Raw genomic sequence first — 26249 nt, forward strand, 5'->3', positions numbered from 1 at the left:
ACGATATGCACAGGCCGATACACACAGATACTGACAACATTGAAGCTGGGAAATCGCATTATCATTTATGATAGAAGATCCCACCTCCCGTGGATAAGTGGTATCAGATAGTGAGACTAGCTATAAGATTTTATTTGCCTACATCCGATTGGGCAGCACATTTCCAATGAAATTTAGATCCTAAGTAGTGCTGTCAATGGCTCAGGCATGAGATGGATCGGGATAAATCCAGAACCGCATTCACTTTGAGACGCCAGTACTAGGTCAGGGTCTTGGTCCAACTGGGCCTGGAATAAGCATCAGATTTGGGTTCTGGTTTAAACAGTGAAACCAGACTCCGTAAAATCTTTAATTTTTATAGTTAGAAAAACCATAGTACTAGGTCAGGGTTTTTTTAGTTAGAACTTGGGTCAAACCATAGTTGGCAAAACTCCATTTAAAACTCGTCATTTTCAGTCAAACTTAAAAAAAAAATGAAACTTCGTCCGCTTCAAAAAATCATCTGAAGGCTTGTTATTCTGAGATTAGATCACCAAAAATTACACTTATGAAAAATACTGTCGAAACAGACTCAATTATGTAATCACACACTGATTTATGAATTTTAATCTTATAGTTCATATACAGTAACTTGGTTTTTTTAAAAAAAGGGCGTACGTATGTTCATTTTTTACTGTTTTATGAAATTAAAGCCGAACTAAACTCGTTTACTTTGTTTGCTGCTTTTTTTATTACTCGTTTTTTCTTTTTGCCTTTTTTCATTCGTCCTTTTAATGCAGGAAATTTTCAAAAACGCACCTAACTTTTGGATGATAACCATAAAAACACCTAACAATTTGCTTGGTTAATTAAAAAGCTCCAATGGCCTAAACTGTTCAACTGATTGTTAAATTTATGCCATATTGATAATTTTACCCTTGAGACAGAAAAACCAAATCTCTCTCTCTCTCTCTCTCTCCTTGTCAGCCCCAAGAGGTTTGGCGCAATGGGATGGGTCCTAAGCCGCTTGTTGGGTGGGTCTAGGTTCAAATCCCATGAGTGTCCCTTCTTGTGCAAGCTGAAGCATGGCGACTCCTCTGAATTTTACGCTGTGAGGATAGTGACCATAATTACATCAGGCAGAGCCAACACCACTGTCCTGATCGTTGGGCGGTTTTCCGAGAAAGAAAAAACTCATTTCCTTTGTCTGTTTCAATAACCACCATCATCTCTCTCATCAACTCATTTCCTTTGTCTGTCTCAACTACCACATCACTTGCAACCACCAGCATCCCTGAATTTACTCTCAATACTGCTCTTCTACCGTTGCTCAACTTGGGTTAATACAGACCAAAAAGGTTTGTTTTTTATCAACAAAAAAAGTTAAGGTGCACTTTTAACAATGAGAAAAAACTTAGGTGCCATTTTTAAAATTTTCCCTTTTAATGCAAAACTTTTTAACTCGTGTATTTAGTATTTAACAATCTTTGGCTGTTTCACGTGTCGCTAACTATGGGTCTGGTATGAAAATTGGTAAACCAGACTCAGGTCCATATACTACTCAAACCTTGTGGGTCTGATGACAAATCTGGTTCCTATCAGTAGGGTTGCAAACGGGTTGGATTCAGGAAGCCAAAATTGCAAAATTTGGCTATCCTGGATCCCGAACCAATCCGACTTTCTAATGTATTTTGGGATCCAAGATCCGATCTGTTTGCAACCCTACATATCAGATTCAATCCAGGTTGGTACCAGACCTGTTGACATCACCATACAATATATTAAAAGCAGAAGCAAGGGGAAATGTTAATGATAAAAAGTTAGAAGATGTATTGGAAAGTGGACGTAAGACACACACGGACGAAGTCGTCTTTGACGTATGAGTCAGGGGCTAAAATGGAAAAACCGAAAAACAGAAAATAAAGAGAAAGGGGGGCGGTCGCCCCAAAAACGCAGCGAAACCCTTCAGCCCTCAACCGCCGCTGCTTCTCCCCCTTCTTCTGCTTGACCTCATCAAAGGGGAGCAGCGATTGCTTCCACTCTCTCTTTGGGAGCTGCAGATCTTCACTCTCCCCAGCACCAAATTTTGCAGGTGTGTTCGATTTCCCACCTTCTCTCTCTCTCTCTCATCCTTTGCAGTTTCTATGGTTTTCCCTCCTCTCCGAAGTTGGTGGGTTTCCGTCAATCGGGTTATTAGGTTTCATTCAATTTTCAGGAAGACATATGGTTTTTGGTTAAAATTTGTGTTGCTAAGTTTTTCTTTTGGTGGAGAAATGTGTCAGCTGCGAGATTTTTTGTTGCTCCTAAGCGTTGGTGGTGGTAGTCTTTCTTTTCTTCTGTTGGGATGGCTCTGTTCCCACTTTTACCACTCTTCTTGCAAAAATAGCTCTCTCTCTCTCTAGGCTCAATTATCATTGATATACTTTTTATTTGTTCGTGTGATCTTTTTTCCAATTGAGTTCCTCCGCCGACTGTTTTACTTGCCTCTACGTGTCCTCGCACATACTTCGGTTGTTATGCGATACTTTCAAATCATTCAATGCTCTCTTAAGTGATATTTTGCTGCTACTTTTGATACACGTATCCTTGCTTGATACAAGAGTGGATGATGGTCGTCTCTGTGATGAAATCATGTATACTAGATTACGAGAGTTGGATAATGATCTTTGTTATGAACGCGGGTCAGAATGTTTATATTTGATAATTTTGATGCTCACTTTTGCATTAGATTGAATGTCAAGTTATGCTTTATTTTCGATGCTCTAGTCGTCAAGGGTTATGGCACGAATTCCCAGTTTCTGTTGATTCTTCACGAGCCGCTTATCTACGAACTTTCTTTGTGCAATTACTTGTGTGATTGTAAAGTGGATATAGTTTATTTTGCATGTCTATATATGTTTTAGATGATTACTAACTGCAACATTTCAATTTTTAGGTAGTCTCATGGCCCGTAGAAAGCGGAGCCAACAAACTTCATCTTCAACCGTTGGCGCTAAGCCCAGCTACCAGGGCAGGGTTACTAGAGCACAATCGTGTGCCAACGCAGTAGGGCATATTGAGCCATGCTCCTTGACTGACATCATGCCGCCTAGGAAGAGGTGTCGTGGGGAGGCAGGTTCTTCACCTCTCCCAAATGTGAAAGAAAGTGTGGAGTGTATGAGATCAGAGATGATTGGAAATACTACGAGAACCGAGTTAGTGCAAGACGCCTTTATGCATCCAACTCAGTCCGTAGAGGCTACCTCAAGGTCATCCGGCGAGCACCCTTACAGTCACAGTGAGGACGCTGGTGGTGATGACAAAGATAGTGTTGTTGAGGTGACTGATCAGCATAGTAATGGTAAAGATGATAGCAAGGCCAGTTGTGATGATGGCGATAGTAATTCTTCTGGTAATGGTGATAACATTGATGCTTCCTTGATTGGTTGGCCTACCGGCCAGGAGCCTTCAACAATGAGGGAAATGGTAACACCTTGCTAACTTGTCTTTCTAATTCCTCTGGAACAAAGAGGCCATTTAGTGTCACTCTGTTGCTCCTGGTCTGGTCATTGAGCCACTGTTCATGCAAAAGCGGCTATTTTTCTCAAACTGCTGCTACTAGAATTTATTGGATTTTAGAGGTGCTTTAGAAGAACCATCTCTACTGTCAAGTCCTTGGGGTTTAGAGGCAATCTTATTGAATTACATATTCAATCACATAGTCATATTTTTCTATATCAAGCTATTTTGTTGTCCTTGGAGGTCAACTAGCCACCTCTGATGTTTTTTCTGGAGATGGCACCTCCATTCTAGACTTTTTTGATAGGGATCAATTATTGACTTAAAAAGTGCTTTTTTGTTCCTGCCTTTAAGTTCTCGCCACTTCCATTAATCATCAGTCCACCCAAAGTCAATACTAGAGCCCTCTCTCTCTCTCTCTGTAATTGTGCGTAGTACATGAACAACTAGGAAAGCATGAGCATGTCGGTTTTTATGGTTAAATACAAGAATTGGCTGATGGCTTTGTGTGTTTTTTTCCTTTTTTAATCACCTGATGAAAATATCACAAAACCCTTAACTATTTCACCAGTTTGAGCATTTTTACTTTCTTTTACATGATCACAAAGTGTAACGCCCCAAAATTTCAAACTTTCGAACCTTTCAGAAAACAGGCAAGAGACTAAAAGAAAATCTCTTTCCTTTCAGAGTTTGTTTATGTAATCAGCGGAAGATAATTCTTTTGTTGAATTTAGAAAGGCAAGCTGACAACTTTGGACACGTTAACTAAGAGAACAAAAAAGTACAAAATTCGGATATCCAAAGGAAAACCCATGACAAAACCCAAAAACGTCCAGGACGCGAGCTAAGAGTAGGAAAAAGAAAATCTTAAAGCCATCTTGTCATCGAGCCATCACCCGTGGTGTACCTAATCATCACCTGTACCCATAAAATGGGTTAGTTTCGCAAAAAACTGGTAGGTGCACAAGAGAGACTGCTGAATTAAGAGCATTTAATTCAGCATGCTAAGCAGATCAACAGTTAAACATGTAAGCAGTTCAAAACAAGTAAGTAGTTCAAAGCTTGATTGAACAAAACGTATGTGTGATTAAACTTTTATCTTCGCAAGAGTTTATACAGAGTCATAAAAAGGGTTTAGCAGAAGATTATAAGAAATGCTATCTTCTACTTGATTCGACACAGATGAAGAGACACAATGAGACATTGCTCTAGCTTGTTTTTGTTCCTTGAACGGGGTCTCTGCATCTAATCATTATCAGGTCATCGTTTGTAGCTCTCACTATTTCTAACAAACTCTTTGTCCTGAACAACCTTAATTTATTCCCATCTCTCAAGCTCTTACGTGACCAACTGTCACCTGTTATAACTCACTTAAGGCATCATACTTTCTCATAAAAACCTGCCCTTCTATAGAAGGTCCAAAACATGATTTTATATCATGATAAAAAATCAACAAAGATCTGATTCTTACATCTGAGTCCAACATGTAATCATGCCAAAACAGAAAGCCAAATCTATAGATTCATAACTGGCTATTTCAATCAATCTCAGAAGATCATCACAACTCACCATAACTTTTTATAATAATCAAAATTCACAAGTTCCACGTCGGATCGCTTGGTCTGGGAAATGTACAACCTCACAAGGAATCACCGCCCTAGATGGTATACCTGATCTTGGACAATACACTTCCTCACAAGAGTTCGCCATCATTGCGGCTACCCGCTCTTGGACAGTGTACATCCTCACAGAGATTCTACCACTCTAGCCGGTTACAAGATCTTGATCATACATACCCTCACAAAAAATCCTTTGGGAATCCGGTCCTCAACAACTGCCATATGCAATAAAAATTATTGTGATACACGCATCAACACAAATGACCGCTCTCAGGGTCGATAGCCACTAATATAATTAACAAGATCAATGCCGGATCATCTGGTCTGGAAAATGTACAACCTTATAAGGAATTACTGTCCTAGATGGTATACCTGGTCTTGGACAATACACTTCCTCACAGGAGTTCACCGTCTTTGCGGCTACCCGCTCTTGGACAGTATACATCCTCAAAGAGATTCTACCGCTCTAGCCGGGTCACCTATCTTGATCATACACACACCCTCGCAGATAATCCTTTGGAGATCAGGTCCTCAACAGATACCATACTCAGTGATACATGCATCAATACAATTGACTACTCCAAACAATTGATCGCTCTTGGGGTCAGTAGCCACCAATATGGGCACAAACATGTATACCAGCAATATGCATCGTATCACTTCACATGGTAAATCAAAACATAAGATCACACATTCTTCCAATAAGGTTCCATGAACCATGAACATTTATCGCATGCTTTCAACATTTCTTATCACGTGGCATTTCAATCACATCATACAAAAGCATATAATACTACGCATCGTATCATTGCTTCAAGGAACATTGCATTCCTCAAATAGGACCTCAAAGCATGCATAAACAAAGCATGAGTTCTATACACATGAGAACACACAGATTACATAATATGAATCAACTAAACATCAACATATGTAACTCCTATGTAGTTCAATAAATTTACATAGGATTCAAGTTATATGTGCAAATATTCAAATTATTGCATCATCATATGCATTCACAATTTTTATATCAAAGCACATCGCATTCGACCTTTCTAGCATGTAACTCACGCACATGTCTTCAAGACATTTTAATTAAATATTCATGATACTTATCAATCATGTTATACAGGTATGATATATTCACACAAACAATCATAATGCAATCTTCTGCAATACAACTATGTAGGCGTGTGGTGTCATTTACCTGCATAAGCATCATAATCATAAGAATCTCGGAGACACCAAAGTCATACGTAATTTCATCGATAAGCTTTTACTTGACGAAAAATATGTATCCAAAACACACGAAAGTCTTATGACCCATCAACCAGTGTGAACGGACTTTATGTTTCGATATTACTGGCCTGCGGGTACGCGCAGACAAATCGTAGAAACAACTGAGACTAGTTCGGGCGTCTATTATTCTATGTATTTTTAATAACCTGAATAGCTAGTTGAGTCCGCTTCTAAGGAGATGACTTTAGCCGAGAGAGGATTCCCCAAAGGCAGGTACTTGGCAACGGACGCATCCAACTTCTGCAGAAGTCCATGGGATCTACCACATACGATAATGTCTGGTAGTCCTTTCCCCTAACTCCAATGACTGGGGAGGTCAGATCTTTGCCCGTGGGGTAGTTGTTAACAACTTGTCCATTGGAGTGTGTACCGCTCTGTCCTCTCCCTTGACAAACTAAAAGAAGTGAATGGGTGTGTTAGGGGTAAGTTAACTGACGACTCATTCTATATGCTCTGGTCTTTTGACCAAATAAGCATCTTACCTGTGAAGGCGATCCAATTTTTATGTGTTTACAACATTGTGCATTTAACACTGTTCGAGGTCGCACGACTGTTTCATCCGATCATCGCAGTACTAGCATATAGTGCACGACTACAAGTATTTTAGGATGAAAGGGGTATAGTTCCTCAATAAGAGCCTCAACAAAAGTGTTTCGCAAAGATGTAATGTTTCTCAAACTTTACTTTTAACATTCTTTATCTTTTGAAACAACCAACTACTTGTGCCAACATTTGGCATGCAATTTTCAAGAATCTCATCCGCTATCGTGGTATCTACATGCCTCGCATGATTCGATACTGGCCTCGATAAACGGGATACGGGTTTCTCAACAGAACCCCCACTAAGAAGTTTGCTCAAGCCCCGATTCGGGGTTACCCGAGATATGTCAGATAGACGAACAAAACCAGCCAATCACATCCTTCTAAATACTTCGATTTGGGCAGTCTTTGATGCTTTTGCGCAGCTTCCTAAATTCTCAAGTCTACTTTGCAGGACTGCTCACTCGAAAAGCCACGATCTCTGCTAGGGATCCCTCTCCTTAGACGAGGATGTATTTGTTAAGCTCCCAACTCAACTCTTGTCGCAAGAGGAAGAGTGGTAAATGCCTCTTTCATCCTCCAGGAGGATGCTTTTAATAGAACATGCAATAAGCGAAAACTTGAGTGTCATCTGCAATGGCAAGGCAATAACGAAACATTTGCAAAAGCAAAAGCCCGGACGCAAAGTGCGACAACAAAGTAAAGTCATGACAGAAAATAAAGGACAAGGATCGCGAAACCACGTCCTTGAGTTAAATACGTACTCGTATAAATTTATATGATATATATATGCATATATATTTATTTAATTATCCTTTTTAGTTAATTAAACTCAATTCATTGTCCAAGTCTTCCGTGCAATCTTCCACTACCTTGGAGAGTTGCGAGCTTGTTGACGTCTGTGGGTGTAAGTGATTAACGGGTCGGGTCGCGGGGCGCGAGCGAGATCCATCGTACGAGCTACAAAAGCAAGATGTCAATATGCTATCTCAATAAAAAAGGTAGAGACAACAGGGACGTTGTTGTTGCCCTGTCGTGAAAGAAGCAGAGGCAGGGGAAACATGCCCCTGCGAACCTGCCAAATGCGAAAGAAGTAGGGGCAGGGGCTGCGAACCCCTACTGACCTGCTGTCAGCAACTACGGAGAGGCAGGGGGCTGCACCCCTGTCTGACGAAGGCAACGAGGGAGGTCGGGGCTTCGCCCTGCCTGCTGGAAGAGCAAAGAGGCAAGAGGCAAGCCCCTACCCGTTAGCACAAAGGGGGAGGCAGGAGGCTTTGCCCCTGCTTGCCGAATACACAAACAGGCAGTGGGCGAAGCCCCTGCTTGATGCCAGCGAAGAGCGAGCAGGGAGGGGGGCTCGACCCCTCCCCTGAACAACGGCGGTGCAGGGAGGGGGGCTCGACCCCTCCCATTCTGGAAAAAAAGGGAGCATGGAGGGGCTCGACCCCCTCCCCTGTCGTAACAGGGAGCAAGGAGGGGCTCGATCCCTCCCCTGCTGTAACAGGGAGCAGGGAGGGTGCTCGATCCCTCCCTTGCTGTAAAAGGAACCAAGGAGGAGGTTGGGCCCTCCCCTACTAAAGATGGTGCAGGGAGGGGGGTTCGACCTCTCCCTTGGCCGCAGGGAGCACTAGGAGGGCTCAGTGTGATCATCGCAAATTTTTTCCTCTCTTGTGGTTTCTCTCTCTTCCTTCTCTTTTTCCTTTTCTAACCTCTATTTTACTCTTTTTTGAAGGGAGAATAAAAGACAAAAAAAAAGAGAGAAGAGAAAATAAAAGAAGAGAAGAGAATAGGAACTCTTTTGCGGGGTCTCACTTGACCTTGATTTAAAAATATTTAAAAATAACTCGCCTCCGTTTTTGAAATATTTGCGGGAAAACTAGGAGACGGGATCCGCTCGTCGGTACGAGATTCGACCGTTCCTGGCGCTTTTACCAGGGGTAATCGAACCAAGGGTCGAATTCGTGCTTTTTGCTTTGCTAAGAAATTTATCTAAGAATTTATCCTAAGTCTAAATGCACAAAGAATCATGCTTGTGCAATGCAGGGATGTATGCTCTTTCAAAAATGATTTGAAAAATTCTCAAGTGTTTTCTGAGATGAATCTGATAATGGAGTGAAGAAATAACTTAGAACTTTAAGATTTAAAATTCTAAGTTTTTGGAATAATCAGAGTTTTGGGAAAATAAATCTGAACTTCAAAAGAATGGTTTTGAGATAAAAGGAGAAGAAAGGAAAATTCAAAGTTTTTAATGAGCTTTGAATTAGGATTTTGAATCAGGATGAATATTTGGAATGGAATTTGAATTCTAACTTTGAAGTTTGAAATTAGAAGGAGATTTGAGAAATCTAAATAGAATTGAGAGATGGGCTTGATTTGAAAGTTGGATTTCAAGATGGAATTTGAATTCAAAGTCTGGGTTCTAAATTGAGATCAAAATTGAATTCTGGATTTAGAATCCAAAAATGGGAATTGAGGCTCTTGCTCAAATTTGTCAAGAGGAAATAAGACTTGAAATGCACAAGTCTAATGATGAGGTCCTTGCTAGGGTAAGACTCAGAAATTTTGTAAAAACATATAAACTACCTCACTTTGAGAGAAAATTCAATGAGAAATGACATAATGAAGGAGGATACAAAGGAAAAATCATTTGACATCATTGTAAGGAACTAGAGCATATAAGACTAGATTGTTCCAAATTTAAAAAAGTGGTCGTCGTAAGTAACGAACCTCAAGAATCCAAGAAAGGGGGCAACTTCAATGATTTAACAATTGCCCAAATAGCGAAGGCTGTTTCATAGATTCTCAAAGCCACTCCTACATTCGGCACCACCATCTCTTCCTCTTCTCCTCCGGCTAAGTCTTCTTGGATTTTGGATTCAAGAGCCTCTTTTCATATGGCTCATAATGAATCTCTATTATCCGATTGCACTAATTTATATTTTTTATGTGTATCAACCGCCGATGGTACTTTTTTAAAAGTTAAAAGTATAGGAAACCTCAACAATATCTCTAAAAACTTTTTTGTTCCAAATGTGAGGGTGATTCCAAAATTAGACTTAAATCTTTTTTCTGTTTCTCAAATTTCCGATTATGGGTATAAAGTTTTCTTCTCATCCAAGGCTTGTTGGGTGCAGGATCTTCAGTCAGGGAAGCTAATTGGGCAAGGCCATAGAAGAGGAGTGTTAAAATGTATAATTCAACCTTTGTAATATTATATATATTATATATATTATATATATATAAAGGATAATACATATTCATATATGGTATATATGCATATGTATTATCCTAATTATATATATAAAATATATATTTCTCTATTTATAGGCATAGGGGTAGTTTAGACATTTCACAATTTTACGCATATTCCATTTGGAATATGTTTTGTAATTTTACCTTTTATTTTTCTTTTTATTTTTCTCTTTTTTGTGGTTTGTGCCACCTAGAGAGGCTCCCCAAAGAGTCGTTGGGGGCTCCCAACGACTCCTTTGGGAGCCCCCTATGTGGCTCCTCTCTTGTGTTATAAATAGGGGTCTCCTGTAATGAAAAGAGGCGGAAGCACCAATAGAGCAAAAGTCACTCCTTAAGAGTGACTACAAGAGCCAAGAACACAAACACCAAATGTGCACACACAAAAACTCACAAATATAGGAAATGACTTAAAGTCATAAGTTGGATTTATTGAAGAAAGGGAGAGAAGGGTGTAAAAACCCATACATTTAAGAGGGGAAGACCTCCTCTATTTATAGAGGAGGGAAGCACTAAAAGGAACCACAAGGGGGGCTCCCTTGTAGTCGTTGGGAGCCCCAACGGTCAGAAATCTGACCGTTGGAGCCCCAACGACTACAAGTGTGGGGCCCCCTTGTGGTCATTACAAAAAGGAAAAAATAAAGAAAAAGGAAAAAGGGAAAAAATAAAAAAGGAAAAAGATACATATGTGGTTTTACAAGAATACCCCTATCGGGTATTTATCTAAATGAGAAATAGTATATATATACATATATGTATATATATATACTTATATATATACGGATGTATATATATATAAGTATATATATATATATATATATATATATATATATATATATATATATATATATTAACACGCCCCCTCAAACTTTACAGGGAGAAGACCGAAAGTTTGCTAAGGAGGAACATAAATCGTGGAGTTGGAAGCGCTTTGGTAAAGAAGTCAGCCAGCTGATATTCTGAAGTAACATATGGTAATGAGATAGTCCCTCTGAGATATTCGTCTCGAACATAATGGCAATCCATCTCGATATGCTTTGTCCGTTCATGAAAGGTGTGATTGCTGGCAATGTATATCACACTTTTGTTATCACAGCAGAGCTTGGTAGGAGTGGAAATGAGGACGCCCATGTCAGCAAGGAAACTTCTGAGCCATACGATTTCCATAGTTGTCATCGTCATAGCCCGATACTCAGCTTCGGTAGATGATAAGGAGACTTTCTGCTGCTTCTTGCATCTCCACGAGATGAGAGATTCACCTAAAAAGATACAAAGATCCGTAATTGAGATACGATCATTGGGATTGCCTCCCCAGTCAGCATCAGTAAAAGCAGTCAATTCAAGAGATGAGGAAGAGGATAAGAAGAGTCCCTTTGAGATGGTGTTTTTGATATATCGCACAATTCTCATTACGGCCGCCATATGAACCGTGGTAGGTGCGTGCTGGAACTGGCTTGCTGCATGAACCGCATGAGCTATGTCAGGACGGGTGATGGATAGATAAGTGAGGGATCCAATTAATTGACGGTAGGGAGTTGGATCTTCAAGAAGAACACCATCTTCTAGTCTAAGTTTTGCATTGATAACTTCGGGAGTCTCAACTTTCTTTTCATCAGATATTCCTGATTTGGTACAAATTTCAGCAGCTAACTTCATCTGAGATAAAATGTATCCACGTTCGGAATAAGCCACTTCAATACCTAAAAAATATCGCAAATAACCAAGGTCAGACATATCAAAGGTATCTTTTAGCATAGACTTAACATCATTTACTCCCTTTTTGTCATTCCCAGTGATGATCATATCATCAACATACAACAGAAGCATAATAATGGAGTCACCTGTTCTTTTCACAAAAAGAGCAGTGTCAGTATAACAAGAAGAAAATCCTAAATTTATTAATACGTTACTAAACCTATCATACCAAGCTTTAGGTGCTTGCTTAAGACCATATAAAGCCTTTTTTAATTTCAAAATTTTTCCATTTAAATCCATACCTGGAGGTGGTTCCATATACACTTCTTCATTTAAATTACCATTCAAAAAAGCATTTTTAACATCAAGTTGAAAAATTGGCCATTTTTTAACTGCGGCTATATCAATAAGAGCTCGAACACTAGTCATTCGAGCAACGGGGGCAAAGGTTTCATCATAATCTACCCCATACTCTTTGGCATATCCTTTGGCTACCAACCTAGCCTTATACCTTTCCAATGAACCATCACTCTTAGTTTTTACTTTAAAAACCCATCTACATCCGATGGGTTTCTTGCCATTGGGAGGATCAATGATTTCCCAAGTTTGTGCCTTTTTAAGAGCATTAAGTTCAAGTTGCATAGCTTCATTCCAATGAGCATATTGCTTAGCATCATTGTAATGAGATGGTTCATGAAAAGAGTGAAGAGCAAGAAGGCATGCTCGAAAGTTAGGCGAAAAAGAATCATAAGAAACAAATCTATTTGGTATTTTGGAAATCCGATTTGACCTCCTTTGAGAAGTCTCTTCGGTGAACTCATTTTGGGAAAATTTTTCAAGGGCATAAGGAGGATTCCTTTCATTCCTTCTAGAGTAGACTTGAATTTGTCTTGAAACATTTTCTTCAAAGTTTTGATCATCGTTTGGATGTTCAACAAGATCTTCACTAAGAGATTCATTAGAATCAATATGATCATCTATGATGTTTTCTTTAGGCAATAAGTCAAATAAGAATGAATAATCAATATTTTCATTCGGTTGGTGCGAAAAACCACTTTCCTCTTCAAGGAATGTGACATCTTTAGAGATATAAAGCTTATTTTTAAGTATGTCAAAACATCTATACCCTTTTTGTTTTTCGCCATATCCCAAAAAAATACATTCAATAGCCCTAGGGGAAAGTTTATCATTCTTGTGAGTTAAAACAAAACATTTACATCCAAAAATTCTTAGTCTTTTGTAATCGGGAGACATATTGTAAAGTTTTTCAAATGGAGAAAGATTTTTTAAAGAAGACGAAGGGGTTCTATTGATAAGATATGTAGAGGTTAGAACCGCTTCGGCCCAAAAGGATTTTGGAATGTTTCTTGAGATTAATAACGTTCTTGTAGTCTCTATTATGTGCCTATGCTTTCTTTCCGCAAGTCCATTTTGTTGTGGAGTGTTGGGACAAGAACGTTGGTGGAAAATTCCATTTTCTTTTAAATAGTTTTGAAAATCATTGGACATATATTCGCCTCCTGAATCGGATCTAAGAATAGATAAATTTCCCAAAAATTGGTTTTTGACCATTGCATGAAATTCTTTAAAGAAGGAGAAAACTTCGGATTTGCGACTTAGGAAGTAAATCCACGTGAATCGAGTAAAATCATCAATAAATACCACATAATACGAAAAACCTCCTTTAGACAAAATAGGGGAAGGTCCCCACACATCGGAATGAATAAGTTCAAATGGCCGAGTGGTAAAGTAACTTCTTTGTGGAAATGGAATAGCTTTAGATTTCCCAAAAATGCAATCTTTACAAGTCATGTGATTGTCTTTACAAGTATTGTTCAAAAACAGAAAAAGAGACATTTTTACAAAATTTGGATGGCCAAGTCTCTCATGCCATATTCCAATACTTTTGTCTTTGACAAGATTGCATGATGCCTTAGATGGGAGAGTCAAAAAATCCATAAAGTAGAGGTCACCCCTTCTATGGCCTTGCCCAATCAGCTTCCCTGACTGGAGATCCTGCACGGTGCAATCCTTAGGTGAGAAAGAGACTTGGCATCCATGATCGGTGATTTGAGATACGGAAAAAAGATTTAAATTTATTTTAGGAACGATTCTTACTTTAGGAACAAAGAAGTTTTTGAAATCAAGAGATCCAATACTTTCAATTTTTAGTGATGTACCATCGGCCGTTGAAACACAAGAAGATATAGGTTCGGAAAAAATATTTGAAAGAGAATTTTTATGAGATGTCATATGAAAAGAAGCACCGGAGTCTAGTATCCACATACCTGGAGGAGATGAAGAGTAGGCAATGGCGGCCCCAGATGTTGAAGGAGAAGTCTTGAGAAGATGTTGAAGAACTTCGGAGATGTGATTTAGAGTTTCTTTGATATCTCCTTCTTTGGTACTTTCTTTCTTCTTTGGAGAAGTTTTCCCAACCACGGCAACTTTTCCTTTCAGTTTTGGACAAGCCGGTCTAATGTGACCCGGTTCATTACAATAATGGCATATTATTCCCCTTCTAGGCCCATTGATATTTTTGTTAAAGTGGGGAGGTCTATATGCTTTAACATTTGATCCGGGCCTATTAACGACCAAAACTTCATCATTCCTAATGCTCAAGCCAAGTCGAGTTTCTTCTTGACATACCTCGGCAAGAGCATCTTCAATAGGTAGGGCTTTGCTTATATGGAGAAGAGATGCCCTCACTTGTTCAAATTCCGGGCGAAGTCCATGAAGGAATTGAAAAAAGTGCTCCTTTTCAATTTGTTCCCTTCTTAGTTCAATGTCTTGTGGAGCAACCCATTTGGGCTCAAGAAGGGCAAGCTCATCCCAAAGAGGAGTTAGAGAGCTAAAATAGTCCCGGACACTCATATCCATTTGTTTGGTGGAACGAATTTTTTCTTGGCAAAAGAATTGCCGAGCAAGATCCTTTTGGGTATACATACCCTTAAGAAAAAACCAAGCCTCATTGGCTCTTCTAAACTTGGCAATATTGGCACAATTTTTAAGATCTACGTTGTTCATAAACCATGCCAAGATTTTGGCATGGTTGCTTTCCCAATCCTCGATTTTGGATTGATGTTCATTAATGGCTTTGATGCGCTCATCGCCATCTAAAGCCTTTTCAACTTCATTTTCAATTTTGGTAAGAACAAGAGAGGGTTCGGGAGTAGTCCCCATAACAAAACCCCAAAGTTTCTTACCTCTTAGATGATTTTCCATAGCGGAGGCCCACATGAGATAGTTGGACCCATTTAGCTTGAAAGAGAGCTCCACTTTAGAGTCACGTTCCATCGGCACCAAATATACTTCCTTTCTTCAAAACTTTGAGAGGCACGCTTTCCAAGATGTCAAAAGAGAAGCCCAATCACCAACCGAGCTTTGATACCATGTAATGAAAAGAGGCGGAAGCACCAATAGAGCAAAAGTCACTCCTTAAGAGTGACTACAAGAGCCAAGAACACAAACACCAAATGTGCACACACAAAAACTCACAAATATAGGAAATGACTTAAAGTCATAAGTTGGATTTATTGAAGAAAGGGAGAGAAGGGTGTAAAAACCCATACATTTAAGAGGGGAAGACCTCCTCTATTTATAGAGGAGGGAAGCACTAAAAGGAACCACAAGGGGGGCTCCCTTGTAGTCGTTGGGAGCCCCAACGGTCAGAAATCTGACCGTTGGAGCCCCAACGACTACAAGTGTGGGGGCCCCTTGTGGTCATTACAAAAAGGAAAAAATAAAGAAAAAAGAAAAAGGAAAAAGGGAAAAAGAGAAAAAATAAAAAAGGAAAAAGATACATATGTGGTTTTACAAGAATACCCCTATCGGGTATTTATCTAAATGAGAAATAGTATATATATACATATATGTATATATATATATACTTATATATATACGGATGTATATATATAAGTATATATATATATATATATATATTAACATCTCCCCCTTGTAATTCCTTCACTCCTTGGAGGAGCTTATGCTCCATTGTATAGGGTTTTTACCCTCTTCTTCCTATTTCTTCAATAATATTCAACTTATGACTTTAAGTCATATTTATCCCTTTTATGGGTTTATGTATTAGCACTTGATGTGCTTGTGTTGTTCCCTTAAGTGGGTATATTCGCACTTAATGTGCATGTGTATGGGTTCATTATCGAACCTAAAATATTCAAAGTCACTTTCTAACATGGTATCAGAGCCCGGTTACGATGGGGTTGTCTCTTGGCGCAACGGAAAGCGTGGTGCTCAAAAAATGGTGAAGTATTCATTGTTCCTTCTCTTTTTTAGAAGTTTTCGGTATGTATCTCTTTTCTTAACATATTATGCATTATGAAACTATTTTTCTTGCACATTTAGTGTTTTTTGATAGTTGAATCATTTCCTTTCACATTTCGTGTGTTCGTATATTTTAAAATATCTATTTTTAAATTTGGTGAACTTGTTTATTGTTTAAATACATAATTCTTGGCTATCGATTCCTCATCACATATAATAGTAATTTATGTTGTTAAAATTGTCTTCAATTATGTGGGATTTATGATGTTTACATGAGTATTTCATGATTGACCTATAAATTACCTTTTAAAAATTATATATGATGTCTTGATTAATGATCGTTGTTTCTCTCATATAAAGTCTAATTTGTTTTGAGTTCCTCTCTTGTTTATGGATTTTAGTGCATGTTTTTTTGAAAATCTTGATATAATTCTTATATAAGAATCTCTCACATCTTTATCTTTGTTATGAATCATAAGTAGTTCTTGTTAAAGATAACTATTTATGAGAACTCCTAAAGATGTTTCAATGTTTTTGGTTTATTTAAAGGATTTTTGAAAAATTGTTTGTGATAAATAGGTTGTTCGAACCATTGTAAAAGATCTTTTAAAAGAATTTCCCACACTATATAGAATGCATAGTGTATCTATTGCATCCTTTGGTATAAAAGATTTCATTTATTTTTTTATTTTCTTCTAATGATGCAAACGTATTTGTTTGTATTTTTCACATAAGGTTTCAAAAACCTCTTGATTGTATCTCTAAGGATGCCTACATTGGCCATAATATGGTCTTCTTTGTCTTAAATTGCATTAAAGCTTGAGAGTCTCAAGCATTTGCATCTTTTATGAAATACATGCATTATTGCATGTTTGATATTATTACGTTTTTTTTTCGTATTTTGTTCAAGTATTATGAGAGTGTCTTCGTACACTTCTTTTATAAAATATTTATGCTTGTATGCGTATTGTCTATTCATAGACATTTTCACATAGTAATCTCTTTTCAATAAAGAGATGTTCTTATTGCCTTCTTTAGGGCTTGTGTTTGTTTTTATCCCTTAATGGACTTGTAAGATTGTTTCTTTTAAAATGCTTCCGTAATATCTTAGTACATGTTGTCCTAAATTTGCACGTTTAAGATTATTGTCATTTTGCATTTTGGTATACATATAATTGCAAATTATAAAGGCTTGATTTGTTTCTTGGATTATTCCAAATCCTTTCTCACACATGACATAGCTTAAATATTTCATGTTGTGTTTATTAAAGTTTTTTTGTATAATGATCATGATTGAACATAATTTCGTATAGATGCATCATTATTGTTATATGGCATATTGTTGTGATTAATTATGTTGGACCTTTGAATCAGCCCTCTTTGTAAAAATCACATATTTGGAAAATGTTTTCCCTAAGAATTCATTGCCTTTTTATGGCATTTTATCTTCTATCCATCACATGTTATATGATGCATCAAATTCTTTTTTTATGGCCTTATTGTTATATTAGAGATGGTTGTTAAGGTGAGTTATGGGCATCTTGTGTTATGACATTTTAGATTGTCCACTTGCCATATTATAGATGGTGGTTGAGGTGAGTTATGGGCACCTTGGGACTCTAGAATGATTTGGTATATGATCTCTAATTATGAGTGTGTCACTCTTTGTTATGTCATTTTAGATTGTCCACTTGCCATATTATAGATGGTGGTTGAGGTGAGTTATGGGCACCTTGGGACTCTAGAATGATTTGGTATATGAGTGTGTCATTAGTTTAATGTTGGCCATTGATCTTATGGATGCTCTTATTTATATATAAATGTGATGGATATATGATGTTTGAAACCTTAAAATGTTTTAAGGTATATTAAAATCAAGGTTTTTGGGATTATTGCCCAACCTTTTATTGTTTATGGATCTTATGAGTGCATTTGCACATTTGTGTTTTGTGCTTTTGTGCACAAGTGTTCTTAGTGTGTATTCACACATTTATTTCAAAATATTGTTGTTATGGGTATTCTTTTTGAAGGATATCGTTCTTTTGATTCAAGGTCTTATTTATATGTTTGTCATTACAAGTTTTATTGTCTCAATAGTCTTCTCCTTTTATAACCCTTATCTAAGTGTCATCATATGTAAACAAGAATTTTATTGCACCTTTGTGTGTTGGTAGCCCTTTGTTGACTTTATTCTCTTGGTCTAGTAGCTGAACACACTTGTCTTGAGTGTTATTATATGTAGACAAGGCACGTTGATTCACACCATGGTGTGATTTTAGTCCATGTTGGCATTTGTGTCCTTGTTCTAGTCGCTGAAATGTATGCCCATGGTTGGCTTCTTTCACTCATTTCAAGTGTCATCTTATGTAGACAAGAGATGTATTGTGTTTTTGCCCATGGTTGGCTTGATACTCTTGTTCTAGTAGCTGAACATACTTGGTCTTGAGTGTATTTTTACGTAGACAAGAGATGTTTTTGGTCCATGTTGGCGTGTATTCTCTTGTTCTTGTCGTTGATGCACTCATTTCAAGTATTATTACATGTAGACAAAAGGTTCCTTTGCACACCTTTGTGTGTGTCTTTGGCCTTTAATGGCATTTTATTTATATTCTTGATCTAGTAGCTTATACACATACTTATGGGTTTTGGAGGACTAATGGGATAGTTGCTTGTAGTGGATGAACTACTATTGAAAATTGCAAAATTTCATTCATAACTTGTGTTTTTAGATATAAGTGAATTATATCCATGATATGTTTTTTATCAAATTGATATTTTAGCATTTAATCTATATATGAAGTGCTTACAGTTTTTCGGCATCTTTTGTATTTGATATGCAAAATGAGTCTTTTGTCTCAAATGATATTCATTTTTGAATCTTGGGTGGATGCTTTAATATATTTAGTCAAATCATGCTTCTTATATATGACATTTGTTTGACATAGATCTTCTCCCTAAAGATGTGAAAAACTCTATTGTTGATCTATGCGTGTTAAAATTATAAAGCCCTTGAAGTTCATATTCATCATGCTTTTGAACATTTGCATCCGTGTTCATTTTGACTAAAGTATGTTTGGAGCATGTTCATTAATGATTTTATTTAAGTGTTAATTCATTTCATTATAGTATATGCATATGCTCATTATGGCATTTTAGGCCCTCATTCAATAAAGCATATGTAGCTTATGCCTCTTCGTAGGCTTATTGTGGTGTCCCTTAGTGGACCATTTTGTTATTTCTCATTATGGGGTTGTGTTTGTCCAATATTGGACCTTATGAATGCATTATGCATTCTTGCAATTCGTTTCCGCTGACTCTTTAACATAATATTTGATTTTTGAAACTTTGGTTTTCTAAATTTTTCTTTTTATGTTAAAGTAATTATCCTATTATGCATAAATTTTTGCACATTGTTAGGAATGTTCCATTTGAGTAAAGTGCAAAGATATTTTTTACTTGTTCTTTGTTGTTGTTCCTCAGGATCTTGAAGATAAGAGGAAAAGAAGTACCTTATAGATCATGGAAGGTGCTCATCGTTAAAGATGTTGGAGGAAGACATTTGCAATGGCATTCGTACGGAAGGCTCTTGAAGCCTTGAGAGTCTTCCTCCTGCTTTCTTCAATCTTTTCGTTCCCCCACGCAAAGTTTGAGGGGGGGTGTTAAAATGTATCATTCAACCTTTGTAATATTATATATATTTTATATATATAAAGGATAATACATATTCATATATGGTATATATGCATATGTATTATCCTAATTATATATATATAATATATATTTCTCTATTTATAGGCATAGGGGTAGTTTAGACATTTCATAGTTTTACGCATATTTCATTTGGAATATGTTTTGTAATTTACCTTTTAGTTTTCTCTTTTTTGTGGTTTGCGCCACCTAGGGAGGCTCCTCAAAGAGTCGTTGGGGAGCCCCCAACGGTCACAAATGTGACCGTTGGGGGCTCCCAACGACTCCTTTGGGAGCCCCCTATGTGGCTCCTCTCTTGTGTTATAAATAGGGGTCTCCTCCTTGTAATTCCTTCACTCCTTGGAGGAGCTTATGCTCCATTGTATAGGGTTTTTACCCTCTTCTTCCTATTTCTTCAATAATATTCAACTTATGACTTTAAGTCATATTTATCCCTTTTATGGGTTTATGTATTAACACTTGATGTGCTTGTGTTGTTCCCTTAAGTGGGTATATTCGCACTTAATGTGCATGTGTATGGGTTCATTATCGAACCTAAAATATTCAAAGTCACTTTCTAACAAGGAGATCTTTACTATATGGATTCATTATATTTATCCAAAAAGTGCTTTTGTAATCATGTCATACATTAATTTAGATCTTTGGCATAAAAGATTAGGACACCCAAGTATATTCAAATTATCTCATTTTCTATTTTTGGAATTTTTTTGTAAAAATAAAAGATTTTGTATGTGAAGATTGTATACTTGAAAAAATGCAAATGATCCCTTTTAGATCTAGAACCTCCTTCTCTAATGAAAATTTTGAATTAGCGCATTCAGATGTATGGGTCCTGCTCCCGTTATGTCAAAAGGTGAATATTCATATTATGTTACATTCATAGATGATTTTAGTAGACATACTTGGATTTACTTCACCAAACTCAAATTTGAAGTCTTTTCGTATTTTAAAAATTTTCATAATCTTGTTAAAAATCAATTTGAAACAAATATTAAAGTCTTCCACTCTGACTTAGGGGGAAAGTTTATTTTAAATGAATTTCAATTATATTTAAAAACTCATGGTATTATACACCAACGATCTTGTCTTAGGACCCCTCAATAAAATGGTATTTTCGAAAGAAAGCATCATCACATTATTGAAACTACTAGGACTACTTATTTCAAAAGAAATTTCAAAAAAGTTTTGGGCCGAAGTCGCCCTCACCGCAGTATATCTAATAAATTAAATGCCTTCTCAAATATTGGAAAACAAATCTCCTATTGAAAAACTTTTAAAAATTTCTCCAGACTTGAAAAGGCTAAGGGTATTTGGGTGTAAATGTTTTGTGCTTCTTGAAAAATATAATATACTCTCTCCTAAAGCTATAAAATATGTTTTTCTTGGATATGCCGAAAATAAAAAAGGCTATCGATGTTATAATCAAACAAATGATAAACTTTATGTTTTTTAGAAATGTTATTTTTCTTGAAAATGAAAATGGATTTGATTTTGAAAAACCTAAGGAAGAATCCGAGTATGCCTTCTTATTTGATTTGTTACCTTAATCAAATAATGAAATTGTTGATGATAATGACATTGGTAATTTTGAGTCTATTAATGACTCTAGTGAAGAAAGAAAACCATCTCATAATCTCTTACAATACTCTAGACTAGATAATAAGGAGCATCCATGTGCTTTTAAAAGATATAATCAATCAACAAATATTGAAGAAACTAGAGTTAGAAGATCTGAACGAATACATAGTCCTCCAACTAGATTTATCTCTTATGAATCCTTTTCTCCAAACTAAGGACTTGTCTTCTAGCTATTCATTCATATCATGAACTATCTAATTACTGTTGGAGGATGGATGAGAAGCACCGAACCTTGGGTATATATATATATATATATATATATATATATATATATATATATATATATATATATAGAGAGAGAGAGAGAGAGAGAGAGAGAGAGAGAGAGAGAGATGGCTGCACAGAAAGTAAACTTCGTATTCCTTTAGGGCAGCTACTCTCTATGTTAAATAGAGAGAAGCCAAAAAGAAGAAATTACATCTAAGTCCATTATTAAATAAAATTTCAAATAACCTCTAATTTAATAAGGCTTAAACTTAAAACCACCTATTCTCAACACTCTCCCTCAAGCTGGAGCATAGATATCGATCATGCTTAGCTTGTCACAACAATGGAAGAAACTAGGCCTCGCAAGGGCCTTGGTAAAGACATCAGCAACTTGATCTTCGGAAGATACATGATCTGTGCAAATATAACCAGCCTGAATCAAGTCACGTACATAGTGACAGTCAACTTCAATATTTTAGTCCTTTCATGAAACACTGGGTTGTTGGCAATATATGTAGCAACCCTATTGTCACACATCATCAACATAAGTAGGGATACTTTCTCCTGAAGCTCGGTCAAAACTGATTTTACCCACATAATCTCAGCTGCAGTCTGGGCCATTGCTCGGTATTCAGATTCAGCACTCGACCTGGCTACAACGATTTGTTTCTTACTCCTCCAGGTAACAAGATTTCCTCCCACAAACACACAGAATCCAGATGTTGACTTCCTATCTTCAACCGATCCTGCATAATCGGCGTCAGTGTACGCAACAACGTCCAAAGATGAATTTCGTTTAAACAACAAACCTTTACCATGAGATGCCTTTAAGTACCGAAGAACCATCATAGTTGCATCCCAGTGAACTTTTGTAGGTTTGTCCATGAACTGACTGATTTTACTCACAGCTAATGAAATGTCAGGTCTAGTAACAGTCACATATAGCAACTTACCCACCAAGGATCTAAAGCTGGCACTGTCCACATACTCAGACTTCTCATCGAACATGTGAGTTTTGGGATCCATTGGAATATTAGCTGGCTTAGCTCCTAGCATTCCAGTCTCTTTTAATAAGTCCAACACATACTTTCTTTGAGACAACACTAATCCCTCTTTGTTTCTTGCAGCTTCGATACCCAGAAAATATCGAAGGTGACCAAGATCTTTAGTAACAAAGTGTTTCTGAAGATGATCTTTTGTGGCAGAAATATCTTGGGCACTGTTCCCTGTTAATATGATGTCATCGACATATACCACCATAACAACTCCAGCACTGGTTTTCTTGATAAACAAGGAGTGATCTGAAGCTGACCTGACAAAGCCAAAACTCGACATTACCTCAAATAATTTGTGAAACCATGCCCTTGGACTCTGCTTCAGACCATAAATAGCCTTCTTCAACTTACACACCTTCTTACACTCCCCTTGAACCTCGAAGCTTGGGGGTTGTTGCATGTAGACAGTTTCATGCAAATCCCCATACAAAAAGGCATTCTTGACATCCAACTGAAACAAGGGCCATCCATGGTGCACAGCAACAGAAAGAACAAGACGAATAGTGCCAAGACGAGCAACTGGGGAGAAAGTTTAAAAAAAGTCAACACCATAAGTCTGAGTATATCCTTTTGCAACCAACCGGGCTTTGTACCGTTCAATCGACCCATCTGAGTTATATTTAATGGTATATACCCATTTGCAGCCAACAATATCTGCATCAGTAGGAGGATCAACCAAGTCCCAAGTGCCCCTAGAACATAGGGCATCCATCTCATCCTGCATAGCCTTCATCCATTTGGGGTTGAATAGAGCCTGACTGTGATGAAGCGGAACAGAGGAGGCAGACAAAGCCGAGATAAAATTCTTCATAGAAGCCCCAAGATTAACTTCAGAAACAAACTGAGAAATGGGATGAAGGGTGCATTGTCTTTTCCCTTTTTGCAGAGCAATAGGAAGATCCTCATCAAGAGCAGAAACTTCAGTATACTCAGAGATACTTGCCTCAGGAGAAGGAGATAATGGGGGCATGGAGGTAGGTGGTAACCTGTGAGTATACACTATAGGAGGGTTTCTGTATCGAGACTCTCCAGAGGATGGAGCCACAGGCTTTGGAGTGAACGACTCTAAAGGAAAAGGGGGAATTGGCAGAGGAAGGCCATCACCCTGACTCTCTGTAACCTTGGAGTAGTACTCGAAAAATAAGGAATAGACTCAAAGAAGGTAACGTCCGCACTGACATACTCTTTATGAGATCTAGGGTCATAGCAACGATATCCTTTTTGGTTCTTAGGATACCCAAGGAAAACACATTTAATAGACTGTGCAACAAGTTTATCTCGATCAGGACCCAGCTTATGCACAAAACACACACATCCAAAAACTTTAGGAGGGATAGGAAAGAGAGGAGCCTCTGGATGGAGAATTTGAATAGGGATCTGGTCTTCTACAGAACTTGACGGCATGCGATTTATAAGAAACCCGGCTGTCAAAACCGCATCGCCCCAGTATGTAGCAGGCATATTGGATTGAATCATAAGGCACCGAGCAACATTAAGGATTTGTCTATGTTTCCTCTCAGCCACCCCATTTTGCTGGGAGGTATGGGGACATGTAAATTGAGGTTGAATCCCATTAACAGAGTAGAATTCAAGTCTTTGGATTTGAACTCAAGAGCATTATCAGTGCGAACAATTTTAACACATGTCAAATTGAGTTTTTATCTCTGCAATTAAAGATTTAAGAATGACAGGACCTTGAGACCGATCTTTTAACAGGAACACCCACGATAGTCTCGAGAAGTCATCAACAATAACTAGATAATAACGACACTGAGACCTATTCGGAATCCTACTCGGACCCCACACATCTACATGAAGAAGATCAAACAATCCTTGACTTGATGGACTCTGACTGGAGGGAAAAGAGCTTCGACAATGTTTTCCCAATTGACATGTTTCACACTGAAAAGAAACTGAGGGAGGTATATGAGGAATGACACGACGAAGTTTTGTCACTGGAAGGTGACCCAAACGATGATGCCACAATAGAGGACTTGAGGATGATGTAACAGCAGAATGGGCCAAAATCTCTGGTTGGTGCAGGTAATACAGACCACCTTCCTCATAGCCGCCACCAATTCTTCTCCCCGTTAGCAAGTCCTGAAAGGTGCATCCCATAGGATCAAAAATCACTCTACAATTCAACTCTTTTGTCATTCGACTGACGGATAATAAATTTTATGGAAACGAAGGAGCATGAAGAACATGCGACAATTGAAGAGTAAGGGTAATAGACATGTTTCCCTGCCCTACAATTGGGGAAGAGCTACCATCATCAAGATGTACCCCTTTTTGACCTGTCACAGGTTTTAAACACAAAAAATTGCTCGAATTTCCGCACAAGTGACCAGAGGCTCCAGAATCAATAATCCACCTACCACCTTGACCAGATAAGCCATCACCTGCCGAGCACACAACCTCCGCAACAGAAGACTTCGAATTGGATGATCGTAAAGCAAGGAGCTCGTCATATTCAGCCCTGCTAAGAGTTACATAATCATTGGAGGAATCTGCATCTGATTTAACCACTTGAGCCATAATATAAACTAATGGGCTTAATTCACACAATGCAGGAGCAACCACACGCGCATACCCACAATCAACTACGAGCCCGACTATATCAAGTTTTGACTTCACCAATGAAATCTGAGAAACACAACCTTCGACTGTTCAGATCCAAACTTCAAATATAATTTTAAAGAAACTTGACCAAAACCTACCACCTCACCCAAGGATGGCTATAGGTTGCAAATCAAGATCACACATCCAACACGACTTAGCGTGTGTTACCATCACACATCCGCCACTACGACAACCAGTAGCATTACTCAACTCAGACTCCCACGTCAAAAGACAAGGATCCCACAAACTGAATATTTTTTTTTCAACACCGTAGGGAATCACGCCTGCTGATTCCAAAAAAAATTTATTAACATGCTGCTTTCGTGTTGGATGTGAAATCAGTCAGATATGATTCTTTCTCCCCACGCTTGCTGCTTCCACGACATGAGCATAACCAAAACTAACATGTTTCTTTCACAAAAAAAAATTATGACAGCATGGATGGTAGGAGCTGTCAATGCAGTCTCCTTGTGGTGATACATTAGCAGGTTCAAAACTCAGAGGTACGCTGAATAAAAACTGGTAAGGGTCTGCCTAACTTAGCTTTCAAAGAAAATCACAAAAAAAAATTCCGACCCAGCAGGTAATCATGACAAGTGCTGAAATCACGACACAAGCTGAACTTACGACAACTGTAAATCATGACAGTTGCTGCTGAAATCATATAGGTAGATGTTGTAACTCACGACGGCATGAAAAAAAAAATTTCACGACCCTGCAGAAATCACGGTAGATGCTGAAATCACGACAGATGAAGAAGGAAGATCATTTCTTCAAGGGACACGATACAAAATCACGGCAGCAGCACATGCAATCTGTTATAAGCTGCCACACACAACAATCACGGCATGGCTCAAGG

General features: G+C 37.9%; 1 protein-coding gene across 1 annotated transcript in view; it reads left to right on the top strand.

Moving 5' to 3' along the window:
- Positions 1-1942: 1942 nt before the first annotated feature.
- The window catches only part of LOC149813366 (uncharacterized), a 37911-nt gene continuing 13604 nt past the window's right edge, over positions 1943-26249 (top strand). Inside the window, exons 1-2 of the mRNA XM_089991261.1 lie at positions 1943-2071; positions 2915-3444. Of these exons, the coding sequence (XP_089847387.1) occupies positions 2923-3444 (522 nt within the window). The 5' untranslated portion in view covers positions 1943-2071; positions 2915-2922. The remainder of the gene's footprint in view (positions 2072-2914; positions 3445-26249) is intronic.

The sequence above is a fragment of the Nuphar pumila genome, chromosome 16 (genome assembly GCF_984573655.1).
Source record: "Nuphar pumila chromosome 16, dmNupPumi1.hap1.1, whole genome shotgun sequence".
NCBI classification, from domain to species: Eukaryota; Viridiplantae; Streptophyta; class Magnoliopsida; order Nymphaeales; family Nymphaeaceae; genus Nuphar; species Nuphar pumila.